Here is a 12,408-nt window from a genome sequence, read left to right on the forward strand (position 1 = left end):
GGATGTGGAGAAAAGGGAACGCTTGTACACTGTTGGTGGAAATGTAAATTGGTGCAGCCACTATGGAAAACAGTATGGAGGTTCCTCAAGAAAATAAAAATAAAACTACCATATGATCCAGCAATTCCCCTCCTGGGTATATATCTGAAAAAAACGAAAACACTAATTCAAAAAGACACATGCACCTCAATGTTCATGACAGCGTTATTTACAATAGCCAAGATATGGAAGTAACTTAAGCGTCTATCAACATATGAATGGATAAAGAAGATGTGGTATATATCTGCAATGGAATACTACTCAACCATAAAAAAAAAGGAAATTCTGCCATTTGCAACAACATGGATGGACCTGGAGAGTATTATGCTTAGTGAAGTAAGTCAGACAGAGAAAGACAAATACTGTATGTTATCACTTATATGTGGAATCTAAAAAATAAAATGACTGAATATAACAAAACAGAAACTGATTCACAGATACAGAGAACCAACTAGTGGTTACCAGTGGGGAGAGGGAAGGGGGAGAGGCAAGATAAGGGTAGGGAATAAAGAAGTAGAAACTACTATGTATAAAGTAAATAAACTACAGGCATATATTATACAGCACAGGGAATATAGCCAATATTTTATAATAATTTTAAATGGAGTCAAATATATAAAAATACTGAATCAGTATGTTGTACAACTGAAACTTATGTAATGTAGTAAATCAACTATACTTCAATAAAAAAATATACACATGTATTTTTAAAATATTTAACAAATTCTGATTTGTCTTGCAGTTAAACAAATAATATCCCTCCCACCATCCCTCCCTGCCTTTGGACACTCACAGCCTGAAATCTCTCCACTGTCCCGGAAACGGCAAAGGGCAGACATGGTGGTTGCTAGGAGCTCTTTGCTCCTGCAAGTGTTCTCCCTTATGTCTCCAGAAAGATTGTTCAAGTCGGAAGCATATTTTGTGTTTCCATCTGCAATACGACTGGTACTTACTCACTCAGTCTTCTTCCCCACTGATGAGGGAGAGGTTCTATCTAGTTCTACCACTGATCCCCCACCCGGTACCTTCAGAAATGCCCGACGTTTCTTAAAGGAGACAAACCTTTTTCTATAAGTATTTTAACATATTCAGTGACATGGAACATTTATATATTGGTTATAAAGAAAAAGATCAATACTGGAGTTTTCATGGAAGGTTTCTTAGAAGTGGGATTTGAAATGGGCCTTAAAGGGTTAATAGAAATTGACTGGATGGAGAATTTGGGTAGAGAAGAACAGAAAGAGCTTTTTTATTTTTTTTTCCAAGCAGAGGATAAAGTACTAGCAGAGATACAATGCATGGTGCTCTGGGATGGTCAAAACCAGGACTCCGGTTAAAAATTGGAGATAAGATTGGTTAGACATAGTGAAGTCAGCTTTGGAAGTTTTTGAAAGCCACCGAAAAAATGTGATGTTTTACCCCTTATTGTTCATTGTATTCCCGCCTTCCTTTCCCTTTGTCTCCTTTGTCGCCTCTTTCTTACCCTTTTGGATTTCTTTCCTGATTTTTCCACTTGTTTGTTTTGGGTGCAGGTATCTCTTGTGATCAGTGGAAGGGGGGATTTTTATTTACCTTCCATGTTCCCCCATGTACACACACATACCCCACACCCTATAGGATTCAGGCACAGGTACTGACAGCCTGTCACTGCCTGTCACCAGCCTAGCTTACACAGAGCAAACTGCCTCTTGTTAGGATTGGTGTCTGATTCTGAACAGAAATCTTGTTTTATCATACACAGTCTTTGCAAAGCACTGGTGAAGTCTTGTCATTTTTTAAAATTGAACTTTCTGTGAAATGTGGGGGTATTTAAATTCTGTTTATGGTTAAGGTCCTGGTGTGCGTGTTAGTCATCTCCCAGCTAACAGCCTCTTGGCAGGCCATTCTTCATTCAGTTATTGTGTGTTTACAGGCTGTTCAGAATTCCACATTGCCTAGAGTTTTTCCACCTCCAGTGTCCAGGCACTTTTTTTCTTGCTTTCCCAACTCTTCTGGGCATTCAGACTCACTTTTTAGTGCTCATGTTTGAAGCCAGTCATCTCTTTTCCTTTTTATTTGCCTGATTAATTTTGAATTTGAAGTATTCATATTTTACATCTTTTTCCTGACTCAGGTCAGTGTTTCTTCTCATTCTGTTTACTTCATAAGTCCCAGAACATAAGATTATTTATATCGCTTGTGCAGTACCCAAATGTTTGCTAATAGAAGAGGAAAAGTGAACCTTTAACATCTGGGCTCCATACTGTAACTTTTGGTTCTGTTTTTCCCAAATAGTCACTGTCTTCTTCATTAAGTACACAAAAATCCTTCAGCAGTCTTTTCACATAACTCAGCTCTAACAACTCCCTAGTTGTTTACTTTGTTCCCTCTTGTCGGCAAGCCCATGAGCTGTGATGTTTTCTCTTATTACTGGGGCACTGCCCATTCATAATGGAGGCCTGGCCCTTAATGAAAGTGTGCTGTCCGTCCTCAGCCTCTCGCACCCTGCCTGGGTTTTCCTTCAGAGGCTGTTCCTCTCCTCCCTGCCTGAGCCACCAGAGTTTTCAGGTTCTCATCTCTCCAGTTAGAACCTCCTCTGGTTTATTTTATTCACACCGAGGCACAAATTATAGGCAACAGTTGAAAATGTCCTTTCCAAGGGTGGTCAGTTATTAACTGTGCTCAAAGTCTGAAAGTAAAGGATAACGGGAGCTTCGTCTGCCACTTGTGGGAGGGGTTTCGGAGCCTCTCTGCTGCTCCTGGAAGCAGATCATGTGAACAGATGCCCGACAGCGCAGGGGAGGGCCCTGTGAAGCCCACGAGTGATCATAAGCTGTTTCCCATTCTGTCCTCCTTTAATTAAAATAATTAGAGCCTCATCCATAATAGAGACCACCTCACTCACTATCCAAGGGGGTCAATACTGAAACACCCAAAGGACTTCTATAAGGTCCCACAGAGTAGACTGAAGAAAAGAAATTGCTGTAGCCCCTTTAACTATTTTCTAGAGGTGTTGGGTAACTTGGGATTCCTCATGGCGTGTCACTTTAAACCTAAATTTTCCAGCTTGTCATTCAGAAGGGGCTTCCTAAATTCGGTTTAAGGCATTCATATCCTATCTGGTAGAATCTTCTTCTAGTAATGCTGACAGTTTCCTTGGCCTAGAAGTTCAGAAAGGAGTGAAGAACAGAATCCATTTTAAAGCCACCCAAACCATACCTAGCATGAGCCTTCGGTTGGGCTTAGGATAACAGTACCATTTCAGCCATGACTAGGGACTCCCAGGTTTTGGAATCAGGTCGCAGCTTTAGTTTTCCCCCAAGCATCTGAGCACATATCACCAAGTTTTTCATCTCTTCCCAACATTTAAGATATTAAAGAACTCCAGTTATCTGTTTAAACCGTAGCAGGCGCATGGGCCCTAATAACTTCTGCAGGTGGTATGGGCTATATGACAGAACATAGTCTTGATCTTAAACTGTCATCTGGATTCCGAGTTAATCTAGGAAAGTAGTGAAAATTAGTAATGTATATTACATGTCTTTTATACATGTGTTTTTCATTATTTAGTCATCTGTGTCTCAGTGTGTCCGTGTGTGTGTGTATATGCACACAGTCTTTCAGTTTTTCTAAAACAGAGAGGGACCATGGTTCCAAAAGGAAATGACTAGTGTGGCACCTTGAAATCTGAACCCTGTCACATGTTCTGAATGTAGTGACTCCAAATACATTAACAGGTTGTCTTTCTTCCATTGCCTACTTTTTGGAAAAGAAAACACTTTGATAGGAAACGTTGACTAACTTACAGCCAATCAGATTTAATTCTCTAAAGATAAGTAAATGATTTGATAGCCATTACAAAGTGGCAGGAGTTGTAATATTGGAGTTAAGTGTCCATAGCAATGGTCTTAAAGAATAGGTAGGGTTAGTTAATACGCAGCAGCAACCAACTGCTCTTCGTTGCTGGTAAGGCTGGGAAAGAAGGAAATTAGCTTCAACTGTAATTGAAGAGATTTATAAGACTTGTAATGGGAAATTCACCATCAATGGAGACTATTTTAGAGATTGACACAGGCGATCAACCAATAGAAGTGGAATAATGATGTCTTCCATTGGCTTTAAAATGGGATATATGATCTGCTCAAGGCACTTAAAGTTGATAGATTATTAGATTTAATAGTTTTTAACATTTAGGGGGTCATAGACCTCATTAAGAATCTGATGTACCCCCTCTCGAGAAAAATGCACATACAAATAAAACTTTGCATGCAATTTCAGGGAACTTATGGACTCCCTGAAGTCTGTGCATTAGACCCTAATTTAAGACACCCCGGATTAGATGATCTCCTTAACTCATTTCCTGCCTCGTTAAGTTACAAGCTCCATAGTTCAATTTTCCCAAACATAATGGAATCTGAGGATCAAATGTCAAACTTTGGATTTTCTTCCTCTGGATTTGTAATACTTGGCATGCATGGTGTAGTAGTAAAAAAAAAGAAAAGATAATGGAATAGAAAGAATTCTACTTTTAAATTCAATTCTTTGCCCTAGAGAAGCCAAATGTTTAATTTTGAAATCACTGTTTGGCTGTATATCATCTTCATGAAAAGGCAGTACAGGACTAGGCCTTCGCCAGCATTCTTCCTGGTCCCACACCCAGCTCTGGATTCATGGTTGAAAATGCAAACTGAGGTGCCACGTTGACTCCCCGCATTCTTCCAAGTTTACACATCTTCTAACTGCATTGCTATGAATGTCCAGCTGGTCTTGAAAGATGTTATCTATTTATAATTCTTCCATCAGTTTTATGCCCAAGTTTCATTGACCACAAGTTGGAAAATGACCACCTAGAATTACAAATCGGGGAATAATTTGGCCTTCTCCCGAAAATAAAGAGCTTTTGTCCTCACAGGAAGAATGGAGTGTAGTACATGTCTGTGTATATTAAACTCAGGATAGTAAGTTACCCCATATGTGTTAAGCGTGGCTCTATATGGTTTTTCCCGTTCCCTTATGCCAATAGCCTCTAGTTTACCTGGAAGTCCTTATAGCATTCCTTTTAATCCCAAATTGGAAATGTATTGCTGTCTTTGTACCTGGAATCCAGAACTCTGAAATTAAGGACTGCCTTAATACGGACCAGAAGTGACGGTGGCCTCTGGGAAAGAGCATGATTGTCAGATGTCTACAACTTGTTGTCAGTCTTCACTGTATTTTATGTTCCTAAGCACAAATCTTTAAATTCATAGTTGGGAATGTCTTAATGAAATTGGAAATATTACTGATGAACAGGAGCCAAGCAGTCTTGGCCAAGGTCTCCTTACCTTCGCATGATATGGCGGTCCTTTCGACAATTATCCCTTCCCATTGTTGAAAGGGAAGGGGAGAACTTAAGTATTCTTCCCTCTCCACCCTCCCCTCCCCCAACTAAAATCTCCTGCTGTTCCAGTTGCTCCAGCCATGGTGATACACCGCATGGAAAGCATACAAGACATATAATATCTGTGGACAGACAGTGTGTGGTATTAACTCTGACAGTGGCCCCAGTCTTTATTGAGCCAATGCAGGTTGTTTGGGAACTAGAATTGAGGAGGGGACAGGCCATCCTGGCCCTGTAGCTCTGCTTGGTGACTGATGAAGTCTCTCTGTACCCTTGAAAGCGTGTTGACAGTTCACACCCTTGAAGCGCGTTGATGTCTTTCTGGGATTGAAGCTTATAGCAGAATTGCACATTCTGTTGAATAGTTATTCCTTGTGTTTATTTCTCTCTGCAGAGAATGTGATCAATGGGCAGGATTACGAAGTGATGATGCAGATTGACTGTCAGGTGATGGACACCAGGATCCTCCACATCAAAAGCTCGTCAGTTCCTCCTTACCTCCGAGATCAGCAGAGGAATCAAACCAACAGCTTCTTTGGTTCCCCTCCAGCAGCCACAGAGGCAGCCCACGTTGTCAGCACCATCCCTGAGTCACGACAGTAGCACCCAGGGGCTACAATGGAAAACTAAGGGTGGGACCCTGCCGGACCGGTGAGTGGATGAGAGAAATGCTTCTTTCTGCCTTGGTGGCAAGCAGGGAACTGCCTCATAATAGAATTCAAGAGATAGAAGAGAAGAAAAGAAGCTGCTCTATTTTTCACCATCTGCCCATCTACTTGGAAAGCACTGGAACTCAGACACAAGGGGAGCAGCATATCTCCACAGGCACGTGTAGCCCTGCATCCTCCACTGTTGTCTGGTTTAGATATTTTTTTCTGTACCTTTCTGAATTGCTTTTCCCTCTGTATTCGTTTTGTGTTTAAATAGTCATATCCTTTCAAATAAGATCCACTTCCCCTCTCTGCCATTTCACTCATTGGTATGGTAAAGAGACTTTTATTTAACAGCACCCAGATGTTTCCACTCATTAGATCTTTCATCAACTTAATGAAAACCAATTGTGGATGTGTGCTTATTGGAAAGCAAATGTCAAAACCAGAAGAGCCGAAAGCATCCCCAAAAGAGTCAGAACAATTTGGAGTCTCAGGTAAAGGGGAAAATCCCCCGGTGGTAAAGTTTATCTTGCGATTTGCGGTTCACACCTGAGACTACATGTGAACAACTGTATTGGGGTCGGAGGTGGGTAGCAAATTGGCGAGAATGAAATGCAAGAGAAGGCGGGCTGTGAAAGAGGAGATAGCTTCATTAATACATATGTTTAAAACACTGAAAGTTTGATGTGATTGCAGTTTAAGATTAAAGCCACAGCTACCGTTTATTCTGAGGGCCATGGGCCACTGAGTGTTAGCACACGTACTTACGTCTTCTCTTTAGTAATCTGGTTCAGATCCTCAAGGACCACAGGACAAATACTTCATTTTTATTGTGAATCTCCACACACTACACACCTTCTATTGATATGATACCCAGTTCAGCTAAGGAGCATGTAGGTGACTTTACATTTAAACAAACAAGAGCTTTTTCTCTTGAGAATTGTTAAGTATTTACTCCTTTAAGACTATGCAGACAGGCAAGTTAGATTCCTGCTGGTCGAGTGCATCCCATAGTACTGCAATCATTTTCAATTCTCCAGTGAAAAGGCAGTGAAGGAATTAACTCTTTTGTCCTCCCATTATTAAAAACAAAAACAAAACAGAAAAATATCTTACTTTGTTCACCTGTACTTTGACTGTCTTCTCTGTGATTTCTACCTTCAGCTTCTAAAGGTGAGTCTTCTACCCTCTCCTACGAAACTTTTGAATTTCTCCATAGAATTCATTCTGCAAACACTGCTTCCTGTCCTAATGGACTTGCTCTTGTCAGATTTCTTCCCTTCCATTCCACACTGTATCAATCTCTTCCTCCTTGCAAGAAAAGGAAAGAGACATTATATCAACTCCTCAAGGACTACCTTTAGTGAGATAGTTTTCTGCCTGTGAAATTAGGCGTGGCTCCTAAATAATTTTGAAGACTCACCAGCACTTCTGTCTGGACAGTGGTGCCTCGCTGCTCAAGCCAATGAGACGCTTTCAGAGGAAATCAGTTTCACTCTTGTGAGGGGAAGAAGGGGACTCTTGCTCTATTCCCTGGGAATCTGGAGTTTGAAAAGTATCCATTAGCCATGTACAAACTATTTTAAGTCAGGGCAGCACTCCTCTCTGATTGGGCTGCCCCAGACAGTTTTCAGACAAGAACCATTTTCCCTGGGGACCACTCTTCCTTCTAAGGGGCGCCAACGAATAGAAGGCAAGTGCCCAGAAGACCTTTAGGTTGCAGGGCAGTCTTCTCATGGAATGTCTTCTCCTGGCCCTGCTCCTTCCCATTCTGTCCTGTGAATTAGCCAAACAAGAGGCTGCTACCATGGCTAGTAGGCAGTGGCAACACGGTCATTCCCAAGCTGCCAATCTTCTCCTGCAACTGTCGTAGTTATCACGGTGGATGCAAATACAGTGTGTGTGGAGTGACTGTAGATGGTGCTTCCTTCCTCTCCTTTGCACTGAATCACACAAAAACAAACCATCACGTGGATTTCTTGTTTGGGGCACTTGCTTTTACTTTATCCCTCTATTCCCAGCTTTTCCTGTGTGCATTTTACCAACTGGTCAGACTGAAGACTTAAGTATGTTATGTCACGTTAATGCCTCTCTTTCAGGTGAAAGTGTGGGTTAAGGGTACCTGTGAAGTGACCATGAAAAGCAGTCTGGGAGCCTTGCCTCCTTCTCTTTTCACTCACTGACCCTTCCACCCCTTGTCATGACCCGTTCTTGAACTGATCTTTTTGAGATGAGGGAACAGGATTCTCCTCAGGGTAAAGTTTCAGGAAATGAGTGAAAGGCAGCTGACAAGTATTCTACTTTTTAAACTGCTGTCAAGGCTACTGTTAATCTCTGGGCACAAGGGTAGTTTTTATTGTCATGTCTGTACATTAGCTCGAGGTCCTTTAGGAAACGGAAAGTTGCTCTGCCTGATGAATAAATTAAGCTGGTCTTTTGGCTTAATTGTTTTGGTGAGATGGCCTTTTGGGGATTGCAGCCAGGAATTATGGGGGACGTGTGTGTGTGTGTGTGTGTGTGTGTGTGTGTGGTGTGTGTGTGTGTGTGTGTGTGTGTGTGTGTATAATTTTTTAATTTATTGAGTTTTTAAGTGGCATTTTGCAAGCTTGTGAGAATGTTTGTTAGATAAGCTCATGGAGGAGGCAAGTCCGCCTGTTATTAGGTGACTCTGTGCCCTCTGGGCCACCAGTACTGCTGTCTTGGGAGGTGATGGCAGAGACTGCTGGGAATGGTTTTTCCACCTGGTTGCAAGTTCCAAGTTTTTAAGGCTTAATGGAAGTGGATGTTCCCTCATGCGGTCTACTGAGTCAGAGCTTCTTCCCTGTGGGGTTAACTCACTCAGCAGAACAGGGACACAGCTCCATTAGGGCAGCAGTGTAAAACGCCTCTGTCCACAGTTAGGGTTTGTGAAAGGGTCATCTTGAAACAAATGTATTGCTTACCATTCTTGCAGTTTAGGTTATTGGGTGGGGTTTGTCTTTCTTTTCACAAGTGAAAAATCCCCTGTGATTATAAAAGCTCAGAGCATCTTCTAATTTTTTTTTTTTTTTTAATGACTACAGTCCCAGAACAAAGCTGGCATTTCTTTGCCTTGTCTTGTTAGCAGGAAGCAGACATGGCGGTATTTGAAAGCAGCAGTGTTATATGAGTCATTCTTGAGTGTTCTGAATAAACACTACTTAGAAACAGACAAGAAACTTGGGATTCAAACTGATTTTTCTAGCATTTTAAAAGAGACACTGTCCTGATCAAACTTTCCTGGCTTGACTCTTCCTCCTGGGAATGAACCCCCAGTAGTCACAGCAGTGACACTCTGATAAGGTGCTGCTGCTGTGGCATTTGGAGTGATTAAAACTGGAGAACTCTCAAGCTCCTTGCAATTTTTGTACTATTTTCTGATTCTTGCCATTTCACTGAGCTCAGGTTGTGCAACTTGACAGAATATCAGAAAAACTTGTAATTGTACTAGACTTTCTAACAAACAACACTTTGAAAAGTTTCAAAGCAGCTTCCACTTTCAACTATCTATTAGAAGTAACCACTTTTACTGACGAGCCAGAGTAAGAGCCCATGCCCCCTTCAGTCTGACCACATGGAAATTTTCCACCATGAAAGCCCTCTTTCCACTGCATACTGCTGGGCCAACTCAGCTTCCTGCTGCAGAGTCATAGGCCTGAACTTCAAATGAGACCTTGCATACTATTGGCCGTTTTCGTACGAATTAACCTCTCAAATAAGATTGCTTAATGACCAAATTGATAGACATTTATTACCCCCTATGGATCCCTCATTCTTTGCGAAAATGTGATTTCTGTCAGTCCTGAGTCATTTTAATTTACAGAAATTAGGATCTTTGCTGCTAATAGGAATACTAATTATAACTTTTACCTTAAAAACAAGAATAAAGCTTAAAGAAAGAAAATGAAATGTAAGACATTTTTATTCTTACCCCTGACAATATTTGGGATGGAGCATTTCCTGTTTCCCTAGGGGTTGTGGTTGATTTGTAATTTTCTAGGAAACAGAATATTGGACTACCCCCAAAAATGTTGCTGGAGTCCAGATGGAACTATGCAAAAAAAAAAAAAAAAAAAAAAGTTTTCTCTCTTACCTGAAAAAAGAAATCAGAATGTATCCTGTTAACTTATATTTTTAAAGACTAAGCTTAAAACAAAGTTTATTTTGGGTAAGACTAGCACTTTTAGCAGTTTATTCTAATATCTGTGTGTTAATATCTATGTTGATATCTGTCAGAATTTATAAAAAGAAGGATGACAAAGGTGTCTTGATCAGGAAACTTGATCCTACGTACGAATCATGTGATGGCTAGCCACTGTGAAATAGTGGACACCGTATTCAGCATATTAGTTTGCTGCCTTAGAGACTTTTAGCACATTAAAAGACTTTACATTATATTAAGTTGGGGAACCAAGGAGTAAATAAATCATAGTTTATCATTTGCCAAGGTCAACAAACAGCACACTGTCTTGCTGCTTGCCCCCAGTGGTGTCAGTGACCATTAGTTAATAAGCAAACCAGGAAGTTTGGCATATCCCCCAATAGGACCATCCCAGATAGAGATTAGCAGGTTGACTCTCACAGTAAATGTATATTGGACCATTTTAACTCACACTCAGCCCTAATTTCTAGGTCAGTCATTTTCATAGAAGATGGTGGGAAAAGAAATAGAACTTTAGATGGAAACTGCTGTGCACTACTGGCCTTAGAGATACTAGTTTCTTGTTGTCATGTTGCCAATATGGTTAGGCTAAGACCAACAGTGCTTCTCCCCTGGAGCCATTAGAACCTGAGGAGAGAGTGTTAGAGATGCCATTTCACCAGGGTTTTCTTTCTGAGGGTTGTATCCATGCTCAGTTAAGAATGGGTTAAAGATGCAGAGGAAAGATGTACCATTCTCTCCCTTAATATTTATGCTGGTTTACAACACATAAAGAAACAATGACAACAGACTATGTCATGCTTTTAAGCAAGTCTTTATAATGCAATACTTGTTCCTTGTCTAAAGTTCAAATAAAGAATTTTTAAACTTGCCTTGTTTTGTTTTGTGTGTAAAAAGAGAAAAAAAGACCCAAAATGAATCTTCAGTGTTAAGTGATTAGTAATGAGAAGGGAAGCCTAAAATGGTTTTGTGGCCTGTTACTGTTTAGATGAAACAATTGAGCTCTTTTCCACTCTTTTTCCCAACCTGGTTAAGTAAAAGTTTCCTTTATTGTGTCCAAATATTTGAACTACAGTCTTACTAAGGGAAAAAAAAATTGTCTAAAAACTTCTTATACTTTGTCCTTCTACATCAGGAAACCGAGTTAATCACACCAAAACCTCTTCTCAGCTTAGAATGACATGTCTCCAAGCATGAAGCTAGTCACTGAAGACTGACAGCAAAGAATCCTTCTGGGAATAATCAGTGCAGGCATTTACTGAGTACCCGGTGTATGCCTCAGGCACTAAGAAGTTCACTAGCTCTTTTATTTCAATCCTCCCTACGACTCATTTCCTACAATGGTCACATAACTTGTAAATAATAGACCCAGTATTTGGACCCAGGCACTTTAGCTTCAGCACATGGATTCCTAACCTCGCGAGACAGAGATCGGGCATAGATTCCTGCCCTAAAAGAGCTCACAGTGGCCTGTGGGGTCAAATACGCAAATATACAAAATTACAGTAACGTCAGGGTTCTCTTTCTCTGAGGCAAAACTACATTTGTTTCCTAAGATACCTTATTAGGCTTCTTTAGAAAGTAAGACCCCAAATCCCTTCTTCTGCAGAGAAAGTCAGTACACAATGGAGGGTAGGGGGCTGGGCAGCAGAAAAGGAAAAGTGGACCCAAGCTACAGGGCTTGGTCTCTGGATGCTGGAGCCTCTCAGGGACTCGTGAAAAGACTCCCTGGTGGCAGGAGGGCAAAAAAAGCCTTCAAACTGTGGTGCTAAAATGTAAATCCTCTTCATTGTCTCAAGTAGTCAGTAAAAGCCTGTTGCACACACAGCTTTGAATCAGTGTTGTTTTGGGGGGGTGAAAGAATGGGAGTAGGATTCAGTGTGGTATGACTAATGCAGAAAAAAAGCTTGCAGATACTGAAGCAAGATAATTCATAAATGGAAAAGTCAGTGAAGCAACAGAGGTGACCAGGAAAATATCGCTCCCGCCACACCCTCGCCCTCATGGGACCTTGCCACCAAATCCTTATGGGATTGTGCCTCCGGGACTTCCCACTGTATGTGGGATACTGTTCAAGCCAATTTTGGGATCTCAAAGGATAACCACAACTGACATTTGGATTACACAATACATGGTGCCCGAAATAGAGGGTTCTTCTAGCGCATACTCTGCAATTT

At 41.0% G+C, this 12,408-nt stretch overlaps 1 protein-coding gene across 2 annotated transcripts in view; it reads left to right on the top strand.

Moving 5' to 3' along the window:
* Positions 1 to 11,103, top strand: part of ATF6 (activating transcription factor 6) — a 224,106-nt gene extending 213,003 nt beyond the window's left edge. For both annotated transcript variants that reach the window (XM_036844324.1, XM_036844316.1), the window contains one exon: positions 5,793 to 11,103. In XM_036844324.1, the coding sequence (XP_036700219.1) occupies positions 5,793 to 6,001 (209 nt within the window). In that variant the 3' untranslated portion in view covers positions 6,002 to 11,103. The remainder of the gene's footprint in view (positions 1 to 5,792) is intronic.
* The last annotated feature ends 1,305 nt before the right edge of the window (positions 11,104 to 12,408 follow it).

Source organism: Balaenoptera musculus, chromosome 1, assembly GCF_009873245.2.
Source record: "Balaenoptera musculus isolate JJ_BM4_2016_0621 chromosome 1, mBalMus1.pri.v3, whole genome shotgun sequence".
Classification (NCBI taxonomy): Eukaryota; Metazoa; Chordata; class Mammalia; order Artiodactyla; family Balaenopteridae; genus Balaenoptera; species Balaenoptera musculus.